General features: G+C 39.7%; 1 protein-coding gene across 1 annotated transcript in view; it reads right to left on the reverse strand.

Moving 5' to 3' along the window:
- Positions 1-25828, reverse strand: part of sppl3 (signal peptide peptidase 3) — a 182506-nt gene that overhangs the window by 15378 nt on the left and 141300 nt on the right. Inside the window, exons 7-8 of the mRNA XM_073065430.1 lie at positions 4023-4129; positions 1572-1735 (exon numbers count right to left, since the gene is read on the reverse strand). Coding sequence (XP_072921531.1) covers positions 1572-1735; positions 4023-4129 — 271 coding nt within the window. The remainder of the gene's footprint in view (positions 1-1571; positions 1736-4022; positions 4130-25828) is intronic.

The raw sequence follows: 25828 nt of genomic DNA on the forward strand, positions 1-25828 counted from the left end.
GGACATCTCAGAACACCATACAGTTGGGAGAGGCTGGAAAAACTGGGATTGGACAGACCAAGGCTTGAAATATAGTTGAAAATTTCAAAATGAAGGTGATCATTAAAATGGAGCAGAATTTTTATTTATGAAAGGCGGGAGTCCATTGGACTAGTCAAGTCTAGGTAACAAAGAAATGGACAAAGGATTCGTTAACTGGTGAACCGAGGCAATTAAAGGTTGGATGTAAACAGATGTGATGATGTTGAAGCTCATCTTGTCATCAAGTTACATGCTGTTTCAGAGAAACTCTGCAAAGCATTCTTAATAAGATACTTGGATTCACACTGGGCTGTTATTTATAGAATATAATTATTAAACACTTCCCTTCAATTCCAATCAATATTGTCCAACCATATACGTTAGTCTGAATACTATGGCTTGAGTTGGAATATAGGAAGTTTATTTGAAAAGTAGTGTCTCCACCAAGACTCAATTCTCTACGCTTATTACTCAAAACAGTAACTGTTGAGGAGATCATCAGCCTCTGCTACTTCATGAGACAACCAGTGACTCAGCCATCTACAATGCAGTGGCACGTGAAACAGGTCAACTTACATTCTGGAAGCAACAAAGCCAAAGTTATTACTAATGAAAGAACAAATGGCTCTGGGCCTGTACTCACTCGTTTAGAAGAATGGGGGGGGGGGCGCGGAGGGGGGATCTCATTGAAAACTATCAAACATTGAAAAGCCAAGATAGAGTGAATGTGGTAATGATGCTTCCTATGATGGGGTAGTTTAGGACTAGAGGGCACAGCCTCAGAATACAAGCATATCCCTTTAGAGCAGCGATGATGAAGAATTTCTTTAGCCAGAGCATGGTGAATCCATGGAATTTATTGCTACAGACTGCTACGGAGGCCAAGTCATTGGGTATATTTAAAACAGAGGTTGATGGGTTCTTGGGCATCAAAGGTTATGGGGAGAAGGTAGAACGGCATCAAGAGGGATAATAAATCAACCATGATGGAATGGCGGAACAGACTTGATGAGTCAAACAGCCTAATTCTGCTTCTATGTCTTATGGTCTCATTACTATGTGGAAAATGTACATGACCCATTAATGAATTTCCTGAAAACACAGGACAGCAGCTACAAGATCTGCTCCAATCTCACATTACAGCTGCAGAAATACGTTTTTTTTTCTTGTAGATATTTTATTCTTCCAGTAGATAAAAAGAAAAGCTTATATAGTACTATTTTTCACTGGCAGCAAGCAGGTAATATGATTCATTTATGCCTCCCAACGCAACTGAATGGTGGTGCTAAATAATAAACTAGCAAACTCTATGTTGAATTGTGAAATAATAGCTACAACTACCACCACTCTGGCTCCACCTAAATTTCTTTTTCATGCAAACACTACCATACCATTTCCTAGCAAAGTTCACCCACATCTACAGTACTTCCATGCTCTTATGGAAAATTAAACTTTTAAAGACTTTATCTGTTACTGAATCTTAAAAAATATACACATGGAGCCATGTACTTAAAAATGAAGAATCCCGATCATATGCACATGCTTCCTACCTTGGAAACACTAACTTCCCAGGGAGCGAAAGACGAGGAACGTCACGTCCAACATTTGGTCCTAAATGAAGTTTTCTCGAGAGCACATCTAAAGGATTGTCAGCAGGCTGAGTGGCCACTTTCACCATCACGTTGCTGTTGAAGATGTAAGCAGAGAAGAATACCTGAAAGGCAAGAGGGTAAACATGAGGAGAAATTATTAATTATTCCCACGCAATTCAATAACTTCCAGATTACTCCATTAATCCCTTGTATTCAGTATTTTTTTTAGATGACTATTTTATTACCTCTAATCATCTGAAAAATGAATAATTCTTCTGTTCCTCAGCACAATGTTGACCCAGTAGTTTACTTTAGCAGACAACAAGCATGTTTTTGAGATAATATTTTTGCATCTAGAACTGCCCTGTACTCCACGCTCATCACTGTTCTTTCCCTAGTCAAACAACTCAAAAGTTCATTAATGAGAAACAGCTAACGCTTTGTGATGTCTAAACTAGCTGCTCTTGAGGACTAATCGCAATTAGATTATTCAAATAAGGCACTGTGTAATAAAGAACATTAAATGAGAGCTCTAATATGTCCTTCAGTGGTACTGAAAGATTAAGGAAAATTACAGGTAGCAAACAGGCTGCTTCAACAATCAGTCGAGTCAATACTGGGCTTGTTAACCTGATGCTAACACCAATGCTCAAAATAAAAAGGAAATAGTTTATACTTAGCCGCAGTTAGAGAATACTGTTGAATATCTCATAAATTCAACTAATCTGAAAGAGTCATAGTGCTCATCATCAAATGAACTCTAAGGTGAAGCAAACTACAGTAGGATTTTCTATTCAGTATCTAGTTCCATGCACTTCAATAAAAGGTAAAAATTGCAAGAGCAAAGTTTTTTTTAAAACAGCCTCAACATTTTCAGATCTCTAAAGTTCATAGGGCACAGAAGTTTGTATATAAATTTGTATTTTAGCAATACAAGTTTTGTATTCATAATGCAAAGAAACAGAACTTCATTAGTTAAAAATATAATAGCAGATCTTAATTACCAAAGTATGCCATTTGGCTTCAAAACAACTGCAGTCTCAGGAGAGGACAGAAGGTGATTTGTTGCAGTCATGCTTAGCTGAGGCAGACTACAACATATGCATAGCAAATGCTGTTATTCAGTGAAGGATTTCAATATATAAAATTGGGTATGGAATCAAAGGACATTTTGTTCAAACACAATATGAAGACTCAGTGATTAAATACACCATGTTGCTGTACAGATCTGTGTTGGGGGCAAGCAAAACAAAAAAAAAAGTCCCCTGCTAGTTTCATAGCCTCTTCTGAAAATGTGGATCTATAATTAGTTTATTTCCCTTGAGCGGAAAGGAGATGAAATTGAGAGATGAGCAAAGATACCCACTCAATGCAAAATTGTAGTCAGTGCCAGAGATGGATATAGCGTTTGATGCTCTTCACTGCTGAACAGCTTGTTAACACTTCAGTGTCAAGGCTGATATGAAAGGTTGTGAAAACACATAAGGTTTGGCAGTGTCTAACTTGTCTCAATTCCTCAAGGAAGAATGGAGATACAAGGACAGGAATAGGCCCACACAATCAAACAAACAACAAGTAGCCATTGTAGAGATTCAACTAAGTGGGATAATAAGACCTTAAGATATAGGAGCAGAATTAGGTCATTTGGCGCACTGAGTCTTCTCCACCATTTCATCACAGCTGACCCATAGCCCGCTATAATTTAACGAAGTATACTATACCTGGAACAAAAGTGGGCTGTAACAGTTGTTTCACATCCCTCATTAATTGGCTAAAAGTTCTCTCAATTACTGATGATCATTAACATTATAGTGTTAAAGCTCACTTAAACACAAGAAGATAACTGGTTTGATCTGTGACCTGTGCTGTATTAACTTTGGCAAGGTGTTCCTTGGGGTTCAACAACTGTACTCAGCAACCCTGCTGGAAGTCTGATTATGGACTTCAGGTGAGAACAGGACAAGCTCAACTGTAACCGCCCTTGAGATGGACTGGCCCATCGGCACTCACCGTCAAGGCTCATGCACGAGGAATGGCCACTTGGTGGATGTACCAGAGGACCATCGCTACCCATGGAATCGTGCCAACACGAGCCACCATCTTCAGGAGAGACAGAGCAGGGGAGTGAATCAGGGATAAACAAACTCTTAAAAAAATTGCTATCTGAAGCCTCCCAAGCTTAAAACTACATTCTGTATCAATGGCATCTCTAATTGCTTACTGACATGCATTATGAGATCACTGTATATTTTCACTTGCTTGTTGAAGAATTTAAATGAGCTAATTTTAATGCGTCTTCATGCAAAGGCACAAAGATAGAGTTGAGTGAATGTGTTTACAATTATGTAGTTATTAATGAAATTGTAAAGAGCAGAACTATTACGTTAGTAATATTTAATTGCAACCTACCCAGAAGACATCATAAATAAGGAGCCCGGAAAGCAGCAAGCAGGAAACTTTAAGACTTGGCAATCGCACAAAAGCGATCATGGCGACGCAGAGTCCCATTGCCAGAGCTGTAATAGAACAAAAAGTGAATTGGTAAACTGAAATAATTCCCTTGAAAAATTAATTTTCTATGCCAAACCTGAAATAAAACATTTCAAAACAGCGAGAATCCAAAAAAAATTATACAATTAGCGCAATAAACAAATGCTGGAATTTTGTATTCTCAGAAACCCTCTTTGCTGATAAAGTAAGCAGAAGATGAGTACCTTTTAGAAGGCTCCCTTTTGAGTTCACCAAATTGCTATTTGATGTCAGCATACCTAAAGTCCCTAGGAACTTTAGAGCAAAGTCAAATCATTGCCAGTACTCTTTATGTCTAGGTATAATAATGTCCATTTTCTTGCAGCGCTAGTTGAAACCTAGAACTGCACCAGAGGAATGCCACAGATGCCTAATGAGTGGGTAGTTTACCGTCTTAAATGCTGCTTCCAACAATGTTGCACTGCTTAATATTGCACCAAAATGTCGTTAAAATAACAATGTCTGCAGGAAGGTCTGAATGCAGCGTGTTTTAATATTTTTCTATTTAAAGAAAGAATTTTGCCCGCCATTCTTAGCTACATAATCAACATGTAAAAAGTAGCACTAATATAGGTTTATATACTTCAAATATAGTGATGACAATAGTTAGTGTTACGTGCCAGCAGCAATAGACCACAGACTCAGTTTTAATGTTTAACAACTGTATTTTCAGTATCTACTCAAAATACAGACAATTCAACAAATTATTCCCCTAAACAAAAATTAACAGTGCTATGCATTTGTAGCTCACAAACAGTGTCAGGTTTGGGAACAGTTCTTCTCAAATCTTACTCAAACACAGCCCCAGAAATGTCAATCCAGATAATTCCAGAAATCCACGGAAACAGGTGAGGGGAAGAAACTTGTAAATCCACACTAAGATGACACGAGGCGGCGATCACGGAAAACTCCAGAGCATCCACGCTGGGAAAACAAGACAGCAGTCACAGCAGATTCCAGACGTTGAGCAGTGTTCCAAAATCCACCGAAGGATATCACAAGGTGACAGTCACAGAATATTCCTCAACACAAGTGGTCGCCATCTAACATATCCAAATCCATGTATGGGTTAACAAAAATGGTCTTCACAGGAATACTCCAGAAATCCAAGTATGGATCATGTAAAGTGACAGTCACGTATCCAGTACACTGAGTGCCGCTAATGATCACAATCCTGTGGACATGGAGGAGGATTAGACTTGTCCGCTGCTGTAGCGAACTCTTCAACTATCTCCACCCAGCTCGCTCTCCTGCTGGTAGCTCGCAGTCCGCTGGTTCTTCTCTGATGAATGTCCCAGAAACCTGTCCGCATTTTGTTATAATGACGTCATCCACCCGCCTTGTCCAGGCACTTAAAATGACGCTCGCAGTAAAAACACGTAACATTAGAAGAAATCAATGGCACACATAGCATAGGGAAACTAACTGAATAAAAGACATTTAGGAAAGAGCTGCTAATGATCATTTGTTTTAAACGTCAGGCTGAGCTGACTTGCATATAAATTTTCCAGTCAATATCCAGATTTCACGAATCAGAAAGTTATAACATTAACATGGTAGCAAGAATACAATTTAAAACGAAAGGTGTAGAAACCGGTGAGAAGAATAGTGCAGGCTCCAGGAGGATACATATATTCAGAATGATGATATGAATGAATGCATGGCAAGTGACATGGATGTGCTGTGATATATTGTGGAAGGAAGATTGAGAGCCATCATGAATTAGGAAAAGAGAAGAGACTTTGCAGACTGAAAGAGATGTTTAAAAAAAGTACTAGGAAAATATACTCAAATACATCTGTAAGATAGCTTTCAGTTTGGTGGAAAATCTGGGACTGATTACTGTATTTGAGAGGTGAAGTAAAAGGGAATATTGGAATGTTGAGCCTTGTTCATCATAGGATTTTAAGAATTAAAACCTGGGTCCTTTCAATGGTTATTGAGAAAAAAAACTTACATAACAATATCCCTTGAATAATTTACTGCCTTTATCAATTACTGGAAATTTACATAAATGTAAATGTTAATTTTGAGATAAACTACATGGAGGAAAGCATGAACAGGCCCATTTTAAAATGAAAACTTGTCCATTCAAATTATCACATCACTCATTATCTTGTCAAGGAAACAAATTCTTTTTTTGTTTAAAAATCATTTCATAAATTAAAACAGAACATTAAGAACAGTTTTAATATTAATATTACACAGTGTTAACCTTACAAAGAGCTCCAAAATCCATCTATCAATGAATACTTTTTTTTGGATTTCTTCCTTTTCTGAAAGCACCAATTCACGATGGGATACCATAAAGGTGCTTTCTCTAATTGACCACTGTTTTGAAAAAACACTTTTCACTTTTTCAGCATGGGCCAATTCTTGTTGTCTGTGACCTGCCATTTCTAATGCAAGAGCCAGTGTCAAGTCACTACCTGTGACTGAGACCTGAACTGAAGCATTACATTTGCCACTCTGCTCGATTTTTTTTGTGTGCCATACTCTGCCAGAGCCTCGGCGACCACTTATTATTAAGTGGTTGTCTTGGAAGGAAGAGTCTGTGAGTGGTCCCCCACGTCCTCCTCACAGTGCAGTGATTTTTTTTTTAACGAGGCTGAGTTGTGAGCTCGACAGTCAACCCGGCATGGATGGAGAGTGTGTCTGGTGTGATTGGTTTCAAACTCAGGAATCCTTCGCTCCGGAGTCTGGCGCTGATGTTATTGTGCCACCAGCCGGGTTCGATTGCTGGACTCTAAATGGAAACAGTCAGAGTCTTGCCTTGTTGACACTTTAGTTTTAATTAATGAAGGTAAGGAAAGTGGTTTTCTTAACTAATGTCTACAAAAATGTTTATATTTTTAAAACATAATATGCATCATGGTATCATGCTCTATGTTTAATATTAGAGTTTAGCTCAAACGTTTCACACATGACATTCTATAATCATTATAGTAACAACAATCTGCATTTGAATACCACCTCAAAAGTAGTTAAATACCTGTTTTATTGCCACACATAAAACAGTACAGAGAGGACATGTTTAAAGTGAGAGGGAGGAATTTTGAAGTAGATTTGAAGGAATATCTGGCACACACTGCTTGAGGTGGTAATGGATGTCAGATACAACATTTGTAGGAGATACTGAGATAGGCATACAAGAATACAAACATGGTGCAGGAAAGTGAGATTAGTGTAGGTGAGCAAAAAAGTTAGCATGGACATGGTGGGTCAAAACCATTCTCCTTCTTTCTTTTGAGCATTTCCAACAAAGCCTCACGCCTACTGCTTTAATTCCAGAATGCAGGTTTGAAAGGAACTACCAGGCAGCTAGTTTAACTCATTCACTGTTAGATACAACTGGATCATTATAGGCCCTGCTATCTGTCAAAACTGCTCACCATCATAGGATCACTCTGACTTAAGGTAACCACAGTAGAGTCCTTTTTTAAGAACTCTACTGCAGTCTTAAATGCTTCTAACCTGTCTCATCATCTCCAATAATTAGTATGAAAAACTCATAGAATTCTTCATTTACGCTGAAGCCATGCAGTAACAGGGAAACAAATTTGAAAGGCTTCAAATTCATTCAGGGGATTTGCAAAGGAAAGGATTTGTGATATGGGTCTATCATTTTCAAACCTTGACTTACAACCCCTGAAAACAGCACCTGCTGGTGTGCCACATTCTTTTTCTATATATAGGTCATTCGTATCCATCACCCTTACACTTTTTGGGCCACAATTACTCTTGCAAATCTTCTCCTGCCTTGTAAACTCTCACAGCCACATGCTCACAATTTTGGTCCCCCAATATTCAAGCACAGAGATTCCCTTTAACAATTTTTAATGGCATCTAAAAAGAAAGGAATATCATCTTAATGTTGTTTTTAACAACGCAATCTTTGTTTACCCAGTCCTTGGTACAGTGTTGTTGGGTTTCCATGTGTGATGCTGTGCTGTCAAATGTCAGCACAAACCATTACAGTGATTTACTGTGAGCTTTCATGGTTCCTGGCTATGTCAGCAGCTGTGAGTGTGGCCCTCATCCCATACTGGGAAGCACAACAGAAGCGACTTCAGTGGATGACTGCTGCTAAAGAATGGTTGCTGTGGTGATAGGAGGAGGGAAGAATTGTTAGCAGGGGCGTAGGAGGATCTGAGCATGATGGTGAAGAGCAGGGTCCATAAGGAGACTTATTCTTTGATCAAGGGGATCACCAACACCCCCACAGCTACAGACAGATACTCTTGGCAGGTGATTATCAGGGAGATTTCTGTAAGGAGCTATCCTGCGTTTGTGCATTCAATTAATGTTCGTATTTTGGAAAAGGTACAATATAGGAAATACCTCCTTCTGAGGGAGAAAGGGAAGTTGTCAGTTTCTCCTTCAATAAGGACGATGAATTACCTTCCTTCTCAGCAGTGAGCAGGTAATCAGATAGTCAGACCAGATAGAATCATACTGCAAAACTGCACAGAAACATGCCCTTCAGCCCATCTGGTCTGTGCTGTACTGTAATTCTGCCCACTCCACTGACCCGCACCTGGACCATAGCTTTCCATACTCTCCCATCCATCTACTTATCCAAACTTTTCTTAAATGTTGCAGAAAAACCACATCCACTACTTATGCTTATTGTGTACTCTCCCTGCTCTGAGTGATGTTGTTCCCCCTCAGGTTCTTGTTAAATTTTAACCTTTCACCCTTAACCTGTGACCTCTAAGTTCTAGTCTCACACAACCTGAGTAGAAAAAGACTACTTGCATTTACCCTATCTATACACCAGCTGCACTTCTGTGCATTGTACTAGCTATTCTTCACCCATTTACTGCAAAATAAACTCTCAATACATCTAGTTTTTAATAATCGTATGCTAACAACCTAACAGCAACAGGGGAGATAAGGATATATTAATTCATTTATTTTCAATATAGAAAATCTAGTTCAAATATATACCTTTAATTTTTTTGATAACTTTAGATACTTACTCTGCCCAATGCCATATATACAATGTCACTTCGCTTCCTCAAAAACATTGCAGGTGTTCATTTAAGATAAAATACATTCCATCTTCAAAATAGTATTTTTCGTTTGCTGAGTACTGCGCACCATTAATTTCTATACATAATCAAACCATTTAAATTTTTTTAATATACAGAAGTAGTTTTCTCAAATCAGCTGAGGGGTGGCTATGGGACTACTTCCGAGTTGGGGTAGACTGGGCCATGTTAAAGGATTCATTAGAGGACCTGAACAAATACACCAGGGTTATCATAGACTTTATAAAAACAGTCATAGACGAATGTGTTCCTACAAAATCATTCAGAATCTTCCTCAACCAGAAGCAATGGATGAACTATTTGCAACCAGCTGAGGGCCTGATCAGAATCAGAATCAGACTTTAATCGCCAAATACCTGTGCACATACAAGGAATTTACTTCCGGCAGATGTTGTCTCTCTGCTCATAACAATAATAATGATAAATATAAATGAAAATATAGATTATACATACAGGTAGTGCAATCCAAGTAATAGTTAGCCGACAGTTAACCGGCAGTTAACTGTTCAGCAAAGTGACCGCAGTAGGGAAAAAACTTCTCCAGTGCCTATTAGTCTTAGTCTGGAGAGATCTGAAGCGCCTACCAGACGGAAGCAGATCAAACAGTCCATGCGCAGGATGGGAGGAGTCTGATCTGTGGCATTTCAGTCTGGTGACCAAGTAAAGTACAAGAGGTTCAGGTATGATCTCCGGAAAGTCATCTCACATGCAAAATGACAATTCGGGATAAAATGTGAATTACTGAAGGATGCATGACAGCTGTGGCAGGGCTCAATTGCTACCCACCTCTGACAAAGTGAAACCAAGTGACATAGGTGACAACAAGGTTTCATTCCCAAATGAACTCAATGCCTTTTATGCTTGCTTTAACCGTCAAAACATGCAGGCACCTTCACAAACTCCCACAGTCCTTGATGACCATGCGATTTCAGTCTCTGAGGCTAACATGAGAGCATCTTTCAGGAGGGTGAACCCACAGAAAGCATCTGTACCAAATGGGGTGCCTGACCGAGTACTAAAGACCTGTGCTGGTCAACAGGCTGGAGTGCTCACTGATATCTTTAACTTTTCACTTTGGCAGTCTGAGGTACCCACCTGCTTCAAGCAGGCTTCAATTATACTGTTGTTAGGAAGAATATGGTAACCAGCCTCAATGACTATTGTCAGTAGCAATTACAATATGTTGAAGTGCTTTGAGAGACTGGTGATCAAACATATCAACTCCTGAGGAGTGACATGGAGCCACTTCAATTTGTCTCCCATCACAATTGATGAATACCAGATGCAAGCTCATCGGCTCTTCACTCAAATCTGGAACATCTAGACAGCAAAGGTGCATATAATCAGGATGCCCTTCATTGACTACAACTCAGCATTCAGTACTATCGTCCTCTCAAAGCTAATAGGCCTCAATACCCCCTTGTGCAACTGGACCCTCGATTTTCTCACCTGCAGAAAATCTGTGCTTAGCCCCCTGCTCTACTCGCTTTATACTTACGATTGTAAGGCTAAGCATAGTTTCAATGCCATATTTAAGTTTATTGACAACACTACTTTTGATGGACAAATCAAGGGTGGTGACAAAACAGCATTTGGGGGGGGGCGACCTGGGGGAGAGACTGAAAATCTGGCGAGTGGCCCCACAACCATCACCTCTCTCTCAATGTCTGTAAGACCAAGGAGATGATTACAGACTATAGGAGGAGAAAACTGGAGGTTCATGAGCCAGTCTTCACTGGGGGGGAATCAGAGGAGGAGAGGGTCAGCAACTTTAAATTCCTTGGTGTTATCATTTCAGAGCATCTGTTCTGGGTCCAACACTAAGAAAAAACAGCAGCTCCTCTACTTTCTTAGAAGTTGGCAAAGATTTGGCATCTAAAACTTTGACCAACATTTATAAATGTGTGGTGGATAGTATAGTGACTGGTTACATCATGGCCTAGTATGGAAAGACCAATGCCCTTGTATGGGAAAAACCTACAAAAAGTAGTGGATGCAGCCCAGCTCATCACAGATAAAAGCGCTCCCCAACACTGAGCACATCTACACAAAGCGCTGCTGCAGGAAAGCAGCATCCATCATCAAGGACCCCGCCATCCAAGCAATGCTCTCCTCTCACTGCTGCCATCAGGAAGGTGGTACAGGAACCTCAGGACCCATACCACCAGGTTCAGTAAGTTATTAGTCCTCAACCATCAGGCTTTTGAACTAGAGTGGATAACTTCACTCGCCCCATCTCTGAACCGGACTCACCTTCAAAGATTTTGCATCTCATGTTTTCATTATTTATTTCTTTTTATTATTTCTTTATTCTCTTACTTTTGCATTAGCAGATTTTCTTTTGCATACTGGTTGTTGTCCACCCAGTTGGCTGTGTTCTTTCATGGATAATATTGTGTTTCTTGTACTTACTGTGATTGCCAACAATAAAATGAATCTCAGGGTTGTATATGATGACATATATGTACTTCGATAGTAAATTTACTTTGAATTTAGTGGAGCTGGTATGGAAACACCAATGCCCTTGTATGGAAAAGCCTACAAGAAGTGGTGGATACAGCCCAGTCCATCACAGGCAAAGCCCTCCTTACCACTGAGCACATTTACAAAGAGCACTGTCACAAGAAAGCAGCTTCCACTTTCAAGGAGCCCTACCATCCTGGCCATCCTTTCTTTTTGCTACTGCCACTGGGAAGGAGGCAGAGAAATCTTGCGTCCCACATTGCCAAGTTCAAAACCAGTTAGTACCCGACAACCATCAGGCTCCTGAGCCAGCATGGATAACTTAATTCACCTTCAACACTGAACTGAGAATTGAACATAACCTATGGACTCACTTTTAAGTACTCTACAACTTATGCTCTCAATATAATTTATTTATTTATTATTAGGGTTTTTTTTTGTATTTGCCCAGTTTGTCTTTTGCACATTGGTTGTTTTGTCAGTATTTGTTTGTGCAGTTTTTAACTGACTCAATTGTATTGCTTTGTTCTATTGCAAATGCCTTCAAGAAAATGAATCTCAGGGTAGTATATGGTGACATATACATAATTCAATATATTTATTTTGAACTTTGAAATCCACAAGTATGAAACAACTGCAACTGAACAGGAAAACTAGTCACGTGGTCAATTACCGATACAAATGCACTGGAATCATTATTTTTATTGTGACAAGGATAAGGAGGGATTTAGTGATTTATTATTAAACTATCATGTCCATTCTCGGGCAGCTCACTCTCCTTTGGTCTCCACCAGACACTCAGTTCTCACCTATGACTCCAAGTAGCTGTTTGTATGCAATAGTGGCCACATCCTGGTAAACCATTTCGACAGGCAGGCCCAACCAGATAAGGGTAGCCAGTGGCCCCTTACTCCGATGAGATAGGGACATGCCTGTTCTAGCATGCATGTTAGGACCAGGTGGATGTGGGATCCAATGGCTAAGAAGGCAGGTCTGCAATGCTCCGTGGAGAGCAAAGGGCATGACGAGGCACAGATGTCGTGGTCATCCATGCAGTCAAGGAAGACCCTAGTTTGTGACACCTGTTCGTACCGCTTCTGAGGTTGAGACAGTGGAACTGTTCTGTGCAACGGCCTTTCCACTTTAAAACTCTCCCATACAGATTTTCTGTCATCATTGGGGGGCGGGCATGGTGGACAACTATATATCAAAAGACACTAGTTAAGTTCCATTGATCTTTCACAAATGGTGAAACAATATGGAATTTATCACACTAGTAATTAGTAATTACATGTTATGGCCAGAAAAGCAAATCAGCACCTCTACTTCTTAGAAAGCTAAGGAAATTTGGCATATCTCCAATAATCCTCACTAATTCTTACAGATGCACCATAGTGAGCATCCTGTTCAGATGCCTCACAGCATGGTGTGGCAGCTGCTCTACTCACTACCTCGAGAAATTACAGAATTGCGAACACAACTCAGGAAATCATAGAAACCAGCTTCTACACTCCCCCCCCCACCCCCCACCCATGAGTTTGTCAGCAATCCCCAATGCTTCTGGAAAGCAGCCAACCTCATGAAATACCTCTCCTGCCCCTGGCATCCTCTCTTCTACCCCTTCCATCAAGCAGAACATACAAAAGCTTGAAACCACACACCGCCAGGCTCAAGGACAGCTTCTATCCCACTGTTAGCTTTTAGAACCTCTTGTAACTTAAAGACGAACACTTGATATCTCAATCCATCACATTAAGGTCTTTGCACCTTATTTGTCTACCTGCACTACACTTTCAAACACCATATTCTGAATTCTGGTACTGTTTTCCCCTTGAACACGTTGACCACCGATTTTCTGGAAACTGATGGGTTGGCACTTCTTTTAATTTGGATGAAATTACAAGACATAGTTTACTGGGCGGCCACCAGATGGCACTATGTTTAACACACGCAGTGCCATCTGTGATGAGACTGACAAAAGCACACTATTTTTATTATTTACATTGCACGTTGGTGGTAGTCCCAATATTTTGTGTTTATTTTACGTAAACTTAACCTTAGCTATGGCTTCTAAGATAAGTGCAAGTGCCAGTGGTTGAGTCAAATGTAATCATCATTCCACAATCAATCCAAGAGAAGGTTGAAATGTTGAAAAAGCTGGACCAAGGTGTTTCTATGCATAAGCTGTGTGACTTATATGGCATTGGTTCATCAACTATGTATGATATAAAGCACCAAAGGGAAAAAAATTTGCAGTTCTACACAAACAGTGATTCACGAAAGCAAATGAGCATTAGAAAAACTATGAAAGTTGGTAAAAGCACTGCACATGATCGAGTGGTGATTGTATGGTTTTGCCAGCATCGGAGTGATGGAGTTGACTTGTTGAGCAGAATGATCATGAACAAGCTAGGTTGTTCCATAAATAACTTAAATTAGAACATACTTGCGACTATAGTGAAGGATGGCTTCAAAGGCTTAAGAAGTGCTATGGAATTTATTCCATGCAAAAAGTCTGTGGATAAAAACAGTCTGCAAACCAGGAAGGAAATAACTGAGTATGTGGATGAATTTGCGAAGCTCATAGCTGACAAAAGCCACAGTCCTGAGCAGGTGCGTAATGCAGACGAAACTGATGATGCACACCTAGGAAAATATTAGCAACAGAAGACAAAGAAGATCCCACAGGATTCAAATAATCTAAGGAAAGAATTACCACTTTAGGGTGCTCCAACGCAGCATGTACTTGCAGATGTAAACCACTGGGCCTTGAAAGGTGTTAAAATTTACCCAGTAATGTATCGCGCAAATAAAACTGGCTGGATTACCACTGGTATTATTTTAGAGTGGTTTGAAAAATATTTAGTGTCAGAAGCCAGAGCACATACCCAAAGATCGCAAAATTCTTATTTTGGTTAACTGTTCAGCTCACCCCAAAGCTGAACTCCTGTGTAGGAATAATGTTTTTACAGCGCATTTACCACCAAATTGTACATCACATCCAACCCCAAGACCAAGGAACACTGCATTCTCTAAAGGCTCACTTTTCATGTAATATCTGTTAGATGAGGTGAATGCTTGCAATTCTGTACAGCCATTTATTAAAGAATTTAACATGAAGGACATTCTTTGGTTCATTACTTGAGGGTGGGAGAAGGTAGAACCTTCAACATTAAAGAGTGGCTGGCACAAGTTGTGCGCTGCCTTGATGTTTGATAATGCACCGGAAGAAAAGCTTGATGAGGATTTTACAAGATTTTGTGTACCAAAGGAGAAAGTAGTTATTCATGATTTGCTTGCGTATGCAATAAGTGTTACAGGACCTGCTACCAAAGATATAACAAGTAGTTTTAATGAAGAAAATCTATGTGAGTGGATGATTGTCAATGACGAAACACCTGTTGTGCAACACCTTACAGACTGAGAATTATAGGCAGTGTTCTGAATGCTGATAAAAACACTGCAAGTGACGAAGATGGCAGCGATGCTGATGAAACAGTAAGATTTACTATTGACAAGTTAATTGAGTTGTTGGGTGATTTAATCAAAGGATTAGAGAAATGTATCTTCATGACGGAACAAGATCAAATGAATTTTTATTTGATGCAAGAAAAACTACAGACAGAGAGATCAAAACACATGAAACAACTTGGCCTGGATGAAATATTTAAAAAGACAAATGAGAAGCAACATTCTTTGTAAGCACAGTAATTCAGAAATTTACACTTAATTTTTGTTAAATTAATAATCCTTTTTAAGATTCTACAGTCCATTTTTGCCATTAAGCATAGAAACATAGAAAACCTACAGCACAATATAGGCCCTTCAGCCCACAACGCTGTGCCGAACACATACTCAGTTTAGAAATTACCTAGGGTTACCCATAGCCCTCTATTTTTCTAAGCTCCATCCAGAAGTCTCATAAAAGACCCTATTGTATCCGTCTCCACCACCGTCAATGGCAGCCCATTCCACGCACTCACCACTCTCCGCGTAAATAAACTTACCCCTGACATCTCCAAGCACCTTAAAACTGTGCCCTCTCGTGTTAGCCATTTCAGCCCTGGGAAAAAGCCTCTGACTATCCACACGGTCAATGCCTCTCATCTTGTACACCTCTATCAGGTCACCTCTCATCCTCCGTTGTTCCAAGGAGAAAAGGCCAAGTTCACTCAACCTATTCTAATACGGCAAGCTCCCCAATCCAGGCAACATCCTTGTAAATCTCCTCTGCACCCTTTCTTTAGTTTCCACATCCTTCCTGTAGTGAGGTGATCAGAACTGAGTACAGTACTCCAAGTGGGGTCTGACCAAGGTCCAATATAGCTGTAACATTACCTCTGGCACTTAAACTCAATCCCATAGTTGATGAAGGCCAATGCACCATATGCCTTCTTAACCACGGAGTCAACCTACGTAGCAGCTTTGTGTGTCCTATGGACTTGGACCCCAAGATCCTCCACACTGCCAAGAGTCCTACCATTAATACTATATTCTGCCCTCAAATTTGACCCACCAAAATGAACCACCTCACACTTTTCTGGGTTGAACTCCATCTGCCACTTCTCAGTCCAGTTTTGCATCCTACTGATGTCCTGCTGTAACCTCTGACAGCCCTCCACACTACCCACAACACCAACCCTGTGTCATCAACAAATCTACTAACCCATCACTCCACTTCCTCATCCAGGTCATTTATAAAAATCACGAAGAGAAGGTGTCTCAGAACAGATCCCTGAGGCACCCCACTGGTCACTGACCTCCATGCAGAATATGACCTGTCTACAACAACTCTTTGCCTTCTGTGGGCAAGCCAATTCTGGATCCACAAAGCAAGGTCCCCTTGGATCCCATGCCTCCTTACTTTCTCAACAAGCCTTGCATGGGGTACCTTATCAAATGCCTTGCTAAAATCCAAATACACTACACTTATCGTCTGACCTCTTTTAATATACATTAACTTTGTGTGACCTCTTTTAATTTAGCAAAAACGTTAATGCAGCAAGGCTCAGGAACCGAGAGTGTTGGAAAATCAGTGGTCAACCTGTACTTATCTTTGGGATGATCTGTCTGGATGGTATGAAAAACAAAAAGTTTCACCGTAATTCAGTACAAGTGCCAATAATAAACCAATTACAATAAAGCCAGATGCTTATAAATGCCAGAGAAACGATGAATGCTTCAGTGAAAATGGCATACCTGTGAAAGTTAAATTATCTGATCTTATACAAGGGCTAATGTATAATTTCCACTTCACAATTTAACAGGCAATTGTAATTACTCTTTAGAAGATGGCCCCCATAAAAAGTTGATTTTCTGCACTGGGTTGGGAATAACTTTAAATAAAAATACCCTAAATGTTTGTGGATAAGTACTCAACACATTACTGGCAATATCTGGAGAGCTTCAAGAACACCTAGCATTAAGCATTGGCTCAAAATCCATGACACAAGTATTTTGTAAGAGTCCAACAGTCATGAGTGTACGTTATGGGCAAAGTATTTACTTAGCAATGTAGTGCAGAGTAGGCTCTCCTGGCTTTTCAAGCAACACTGCCCCAGCAAACCCGATTAATCCTAACCTAATCATGGAACTACTTACAATGACCAATTAACCTAACCGATATATATTTGTACTGTGGAGGACATTGGAGACCCAGAGCAAATTTTATGCATTCCACAAGGAAGACATAAAGAAACTCCTTACAAACAGCACCAGAATTGAACTCCAGACAGCCCGAGCTGTAATAGTGTGGTGCTAACTGCCAAGCTACTGTGGCACCCAATATACGAAATTGAATACTGGTTATTGGACCAGCAGCCATAGTGCAGCTTCACTGATCGAGACACGAGTTCAAATCCCACTATGCAGCTAGAGAATTAAAGTTATTTGGTTTGTTTCCATGACAGAAATCTACAAAATCTACAAAGTCTGCTCTGTGACCACACATATGCTTGACTCTTTCTGCCTCCTCAAGCCAAAGGGAAATTAGGGACAGACAACAAATGCTGGCATTGCCAATGACTACCACCTCCTGTAAACATAGAACAGTGCTCGTTCTCAGGTTAATCCGCAGTTACATTAGCTTATTGCCACTTCTACTAAGAAAACACTTGTACACTTGTGTTAAGTGAAACTGCAGTTAAGCGAACAAAAAAATTTAAGTCAGAAAAATCCTAGAAATCACGGAAAGATTAACTCATTAATTTCCCTAAAACAAACTAATTTTCATTTATTGAGGAAATAATACCAGTAAGGTCCGCTGTGTCTCCCTCCACAGATGCTACTTGACCTGCTGAGTTATATCACATCTAAACAAGCTGTTTGGCCCGGCTCATTTATGCTAACCACAATGACTACCTGAGCTGGTCCCATTTGACTCTTGACCTTTTCTAACCATGTATCTGCCCTAATGTATCTTAAACATTGGAAACTGTAACCACTTCAACAGATTCCACAACAGCTCATTCCATATACCTGCCTCAACACCCCCCCCCCCCATATGAAAACTTGCCCTTAGGTTCCTTTTAAATTTTCCCCTTTCACTTTAAACCATGTTCTCTAACTACAGACTCTCTTAACCTGGGGAAAAAATACTGTGGCATCCACCTCATCTACTCCAATCATGACAAACAACTGTCCACCATCACCCCTCTGACTCATTTCACTAAGCCAATTTTGCATCCAATTAGCTAGCTCACCTGGATCTCACATGAACTAACCTTACAGACTAACCTACCATGCAAGAACTTATCAAAGGCCTTGCAAATTCTAGTAACTCTTTGTTGAATAATATAGAATTAAAACTCTTAATGTGGCCAGGCAACACTGGAAAATGCAGCACTTTGTTGGTCATTCCTTTATGACGACATATTTTGGGATATGATATTACATATTTTATACATCTGCTATGCACAGGGGTTTTCCTGGTCTAAATTTGGCCTTTCATAAGTAAAGATTTACTAAAAAATAAACTCTTAATGCAAAATTCAGCCTAGTCAATTATAAAATGGTACAGTTGTTTTTTGTTATTTGAAGACAGTGTAATTGAAGAATATATGCCAAATGTAATCAGTTGATATTGTCATAAAAATTAACTAGGAGAGTTTGATATTACTGAACATTATTCTTTACAGTCACTAGCATTTAATGAAGCCTTACAAAGGTAAATTATTCATTAAGGATGACTTCAGTTCTCAATTAACCTTTAAGTAATGAGCAGGGTTGTCGATTGGAAGAAAAATGAGTAAATAATTTCAAATCAGTAGGGGCGTGGGTTCAACAGCTGGGAAAAATATGGACACTGGGAAGGAGAGTGCATGAGAGCTTACTGAAGTCTCCAGAATAATGAATAAGACAATAAGTCTAGAAAGGCATAAGAATTTAACTTCAGGCAACATGGAGACAAAACTGAAATGAAGGGTTATGACTACCAGACTGACTGAAAGAGTTATACTTGAAGTATAGAAAATATGGTAGATGATTTTGTGGTGCAGTTAGAGATTGGCAGGTGCAACAATGTGGCCATCACTGAGTCAGAGGCAGAGGGTGTGGGGTGGCTTTGTTTGAAATCAAATCAGAAAGACATAAGATCAGAAGATACAGAATCCTTGTCGATAGAGTTAAGACATTGCAAGGATAAACAAAAAATCCCAGTGGGAGTTTAGATACAAAGGTCTCCGAACAATAGCCAGGATGTGAGGTACAAATTACAACGGGAGATAGAAAAGGCATGTAAAAAAGGCAATGTTACTATGGTCATGAGGGATTTCAATATGCAGGTAGATTGGGAAAATCAAGTTGGTGCTGGATCCCAAAGAACAGAATCTGTAGAATACCTATAAGATGCCTTTTTAGAGCAGTCCACTATGGAAAATTTGGTGTTGTGTAATGAACCAGATTTGATTAGGGAGCTTAAGGTAAAAGAACTCTCAGGAGGCAGTGTTCATAATATGACTGAATTCAGCTCCAGTCTGAATGGGAGTAAATAAAATCAGAGTGGTGGATATGTGGAATGCTCTGCCCCAGAAGGCATTAGAGGCCAAGTCTCTGGATGCTTTCAAGAGAGAGTTAGATAGAGCTCTTATAGATAGTGGGGTCAAGGGATATGGGGAGAGGGCACTGTGAAAGACAACAGCAGCTGCCAGAGTGTCAGAGGGCTGAAGTGAATGTAGTCGCAATTATTAAGGAGAAGGTACTTAGGAAGCTGATGATACTGTGGAAGCAGTAGTAATCTTTCAAGTATCACTGGAGTCAAGAATGGTTACAGAGGGCTGGAAAATCGCAAATATCGCTCCACTCTTTAAGAAGGGCAGGAGGGAAAAGACGGGATATTATGGGCCAGTTAGCCTGACTTCAATGGTTGGTAAAATATCAGAAGTCCATTACAAAGGATGAACTTTATGGGGAAATCGTGCCTGACAGATCTGTTGGAATTCTTTGAGGAAATAACATGCCAGACAAAGGAGAGTCAATAGATGTTGTTTATTTGGATTTCCAGAAGGCCTTTGACAAGGTGAAGTACATGAGGCTTGTAAACAAGGACTCATGCTAGTACAGGAAAGATACTAATATGGATAGAGAATTGGCTGACTGGCAGGAGGCAAAGAGTGGGAATAAGGGGGAGCCTTTCTGATTGGCTGCTGATGACTAGCGGGGTTCCACAGCGAATGGTGCTGGTTCCACTGCTTAAATGTTAATGATCTGAATAATGGAATTGAAGGCTCTGTGGCCAAGTTTATGTATGATACAGATAAGTGGAGGAGTAGGTAGTGTTGGGGAAGCAAGGAGTTTGCATAAGTATTTGGACAGATTAGAGGAATGAACATAGAAGAGACTGATAGAATGCAGCATAGGGCAGTGTATAGTCATGCACTTTGGTAGAAGGAATAAAGGTTTATTTTCTAAATGGGGAGTGAACTCAGAAATTGGAGTTGCAAAGAGGCTTGTGAGTCCTCGTGCTGGATTCCCTATAGGTTAACTTGCACATTAAGTCAATAATAAAGAAAGCAAGTGCAATCTTAGTACTCATCTAGAGAGGACTAGAATATAAAAGCAAGGATGTAATGCTGAGGCTTTATAATGCATTAGTCAGACCACATTTGGAATATTGTGAGCAGTTTTGGGCCTCATCTAAGAAAGGATGTGGTGGCATTGAAGAGTCTAGAGGAGGCTTATGAGAATGAACCTAGGAATGAAAAGGTTAACATTTGAGGAACATTTAATGGCTCTGGGCCTGTACTCTCTGGACTTCAGAAGAATGATGGTGGGGAGTGGGGGGGGGGGGGGGTCTCTTTGAAACCTACTGAATATTGAAAGGCCTAAAGTGGACATGCAGAGGACATTGCAAATAATGAAGAGTCCAGGACCAGAGAGCACAGCCTCAGAATAGAATGACGCATCCCATTAAACCAGAGATGAGGAGAAATTACATTATCCAGAGAGAGGTAAATCTGTGTAATCTATTGCTGTAGCTGGTTGTGGAGGCTAAGTCATTGGGTATATATAAAGTGGAAGTTGATGGGTACTTAATTAATAAGGTACCTAAAGTTATGGGAAGAAGGCAGGAGAATGGGGTTGAAGGGAAAAATAACCAGCCTTGATTGTTTGGTGGATTAGATTTGATGGGCCGAACAGCCCAATTCTGTCCCATTGTCATAGTTTTCTTGCTTTGATATTCTTGCTTACTTCCAAAGTAATAAAGTTCACTGCTAGATTTAAAAAAAAAATGGTTGATACATCTAGAATAATGAGCTCAGCAACTGGCAGAGATTCAAAGGTAATCTTAAAATGTGAGAAAAGTTAAGTACCGGTATATATTTCTCGTGAAAATGTAAAGCGCAATGCAGTGATGTATTTTTAAAAAACAAATGGAATTCAATGCAACAGTGCAATAAATTTTCATCCATACAATTTTCCAATGGGATTGTAGCTTAAAGTGGATGAGTAAAACAATACTAAGCCAGGTGTTTCCAGAAAGGAGTGCTATGTATCACCACTGCTTTTGTACACCCCCTACTGGCCAGTTCACAAATATTTACAATATCAAAACAGTGCAGAGTGGTTTATAGGCAAAGTAGTTAATTTTTAGCTGTATTGGCTATTAGCATTTCACTAACAGACAGGTTCCATGTAGTAATGTATATTTTGTCAGTTTCAGACTGACAAATATTGTATTATTGGTTTACGTTGCGTATGTGTTGCTTGTATAAGTAATTCAGAGCCCAGAGCAAAAGAAAGAGTAACATCAAAGCCCAATCATAGCCCATGTGTAACTGTAGTAGAATTTGGCAGAACACAAAGAGACACCAACTAAAACACAGCCACAATGTGTGTAACTGATGCTGCATGTGATACATATGGCCGCACAGCTCTACTCAATCTTAATAAATGCAAACTTAACCACTAGGTTATGCACTGTGTCATCAGCAAATTCATTATTAACCCAGCAGATCACCAGTGCCAACACACAAAATGCTGAAGGAACTCAGCAGGCCAGGCAGCATCTATGGAAAAGAGTATAATCAACATTTCGGGCTAAGACCCTTCAGCAGGACAGCCAGTGCTGCTGAAGGTTGTTAGCCTGAAACGATGATTATACTCTTTTCCATTGATGCTGCCTGGCCTGTTGAGTTCCTTCAGCATTTTGTGTGTGTTGCTTGGATTTCCAGCATCTGCAGACTTTCTTATGTTTGTGATTAGATCACCAGTGGCTTTGTTCATTATCCTGCTGGTTTTATAGATTAGATTAATTAAATCTAGCAGCTACTATTATTTCCAGCAAACATTGCTATATGATTTAAAAAGAATACTGAACTGTTTTCCTCCATTACCAGTGAGTGGGAACATAGTACTTTTCCAACTACTTTGTAGACTACAGTCTGTAAATATGGGGCACAATTGGTTAAAAAAAAAGAAAACAGTTGTGAAAATGGCCAGACAATCTTCAGTAAAATATTATGGAATTGCCATCAACTAGATGATTGCAATAGTGACAAAATAATAGCATATTACTACCGTGAACAGGTTTATTAATTACCAGTGCTAAAAAAATCAGTCTCTGATACTCTCCAAACTACACAGCTTTCAGTGACACTTAAGGAAAAACTAATGCATTTGTTTTGTTGGTAGAATGTTAAAGAGAATCACCATTTTGCCTTCCTTTGGCTTCAGGAAGAATGTTTTGATTAACAGGAAATATGGCAAACAACCTGTTAGATAAACAGAAAGACTTTTCAGCAAGGAAGCATTTAATATAAGATGCAAATATACAAATGTGCATCGGCTATTCAAAATTAGCTGGTGTGGGGAGGATATTTTTTATATAAGCAGATCGGTCTGGAAGAAGAGTACCTTAATCAGTAAATCTACCAGAAACTGTTTGAGTATGTCAATGCAGATTATTTGTTTACATTTGTTATCAAGTTTCAGGAAGAATATGTCCCTCTTTACACAAATAAAAATTGAAAATGCCAGAAATACTTTAGAAGTTAAGCCACATCCCGGGAAGTGAACCAGAGTTAAGGAGGTGGCCTCCTATTGTGATACAATGGAACTCAAATTACACTTGGAGAATAGCACCTAATTTTCCACCTGGGCACATTCTAACCTTCTGAACTCAATACTAAATTCTCTCAACTTCAGGTAACTTTATTTCTCTATTTATATCAATCCATCTATGATAGTTCTCATCTTGTTCTTTCCTTCCTTTCTGTTCTTGTTTTAGATTTCCAGCACCTGTGGTTCATTTAGCTGAGATTCATTTTCAGTGCCGACAACCTAGAGCTATTTCACTGAAGATCATCTGGCTACTATTTAGAAGAGATATAAGTATATATACACGCTAATTTAAAACAGTGATTCCCAACGAGGGCAGTTATGTGTCCCAAGGGGGCCTTAGGGGAAATAGAAGCCGTGGGGGGTGTTCATGAATCTTGGGGGTTGGTGCGGTAGGCAGAACCCTAACTGGAGGTATGAGACCTGATCAACCTTTAGTAAAGAGGCACTTTCAAAGAAAAGGATGAGGCACTGGAAAACAGGAAGAACCACAGCTCTGCAGGTGGTGAACACTCGCTGTCACAATGCGCCTGAAACTCGGCATTTGCATTCAACCTGACCAAACAGACATTATTGGGGAAGTATAAATTAGCAACCAGGGTGTCCAACAGTTCCCCTTGACTCGTGGCATGGAACGAGCTCATGCAACTTAACAGTTGGTAAGTCAAGTACACCCTCTCAACTTTCTCTACAGATCTACGGAAAACAGGTGGTGCAACGATACACGCTGGCCGGAACCAAACAATGAAACAGAGCCAATCAGTGAATCTGCTGACCCCAAGGATTCCTCCTGAGGTGTTCCAAGCAACCAAAGCTTCTCAAGTGTGGTCAAGAACCACCTTATGGGGATTACGAGACCTTAGGCAACTGGTCAATTGCACTAATTGTAATAGTATAAAGGTAGCTTGCCCAACACCAGCTTTATCCCGACTAACATTTAGATTCCACTTTGAATCCTTGTTAATGTAATTTTTGCTGTTGTGATGGTCTTCATCTTTGCCATGCCTGTCATTTGCGTACCACTACGATTGTTCCATCTATGTCAACTTGCTGTCGTTGGCAAATTCCAAAAGGCATTCCCAGTTTATGTTAATTTATGTTAAAGATGGATAAATATGTATGGCGTGATTCAGTGAGTCTGAAGGTAGTGAAGCCTTACATTCTAATCCTGCTAAGAAACAGAAACTATAGAAAGTGCATCAATACAATGTTACATACCTGAAGTATGGTTTTATTCCGTTCCAGTCAGATCAGCGATGACCCATGTGTCTTATTTTTAAAACTGTACTGTCTAATTAAGCCATGAAACCATCAAGATTGCAGGAACATTTCCGTAAAAGACACCATAAAAAGGCCACTTAAGGTATTACTCAGTTCCACACACTGAAAGTAGCATTTAAAAAGTGTTGCCCACTCGAGTCATTTGCCAAGAAAGCTAAAAATGACTTTGATAGTGGTCTCATTGCTTCTTATAACATTTCCAAAATGATAGCAAAGTGTGGAAAATCTCATACAATTGCTGAAAGATTAATAATACCTGCTGTATCAGAAATGCTCACTACTATTCTCAAAATGGATACCAGTATTTTAAAATCAATTCTTCTGAGTAATAGCTCTGTAGTTGGTCGTATTGACGAAATGAGTGAAGACATTGAGTATCAACTATGCACAGAGCTACAAAAAAAGACAGTATTTGGGATACTGTGTGAGACAACAAGGCATTACTCATGGCATATGTATGGTTTATCAAAAATGGAGAAGTTTATGACAAGATTCTCTGTTGTAAAGTTAAAAACAAATATCAACGGACAATCAATGTGACAAGCTCAAAACATATATTGAAGATAAAAGTATTCCAATTATGAACATGATTTCTTGAGCAACACATGGAGCACCATATATGACAGGTCACCATGCTGATTTAGCTGCATTTATGAAAAAAGAAATTAGTGACTTTTTCAAGCATGACTCTTGTAATATTGCTATCTATAAAATTAAAGCTCATCCATTAAGTTATTTTGCCAGTTAGGTCAAGATAATGATGAAGCGTTTGAATGCTCAGTTCTTCACACTCATCCACACAGATTTCAACATTCACATAAAATCGATGATCTTAGAGCCAGAGTGCTGAATCAGAGGAATAGTAGGACCGCGTGTGTCCTTTGTTTCATGGAATCCTGGTTAACCCCTTCTGTACCAGATGCAGCCATTCAAATCGACGGGTTTACTATACACCAGTAGGATAGATCTATAGAGTCTCTCAAAAGCAGAGGTGGAGGTGTAAGCCTCATGATTAACTCTTCTTGGTGCACAAATATATCAGTGCTGTCCCAATTTTGCTCACTAGACCTGGAATATCTAGCAGTAAAGTGTTGTCCTTTTTACCTACCACAGGAGTTCTCTGGGGTCACTCTGGTAGCAGTTTACATTCCACCCCAGGCCAATGTCAAGCAGGCTTCTGAGCAATGGGATCAACTTGCACAAAACAGCGCATCCTAACATCCTCACCATTGTTTTGGGAGATTTTAACAAGGCCTGACTGAAAAAAAACACTAAGCAATTACTATCAACAGATCATTTGCAATACCAGAGGAAACAACACACTGGACCATT

This window comes from Hemitrygon akajei, chromosome 14, assembly GCF_048418815.1.
Source record: "Hemitrygon akajei chromosome 14, sHemAka1.3, whole genome shotgun sequence".
Classification (NCBI taxonomy): domain Eukaryota; kingdom Metazoa; phylum Chordata; class Chondrichthyes; order Myliobatiformes; family Dasyatidae; genus Hemitrygon; species Hemitrygon akajei.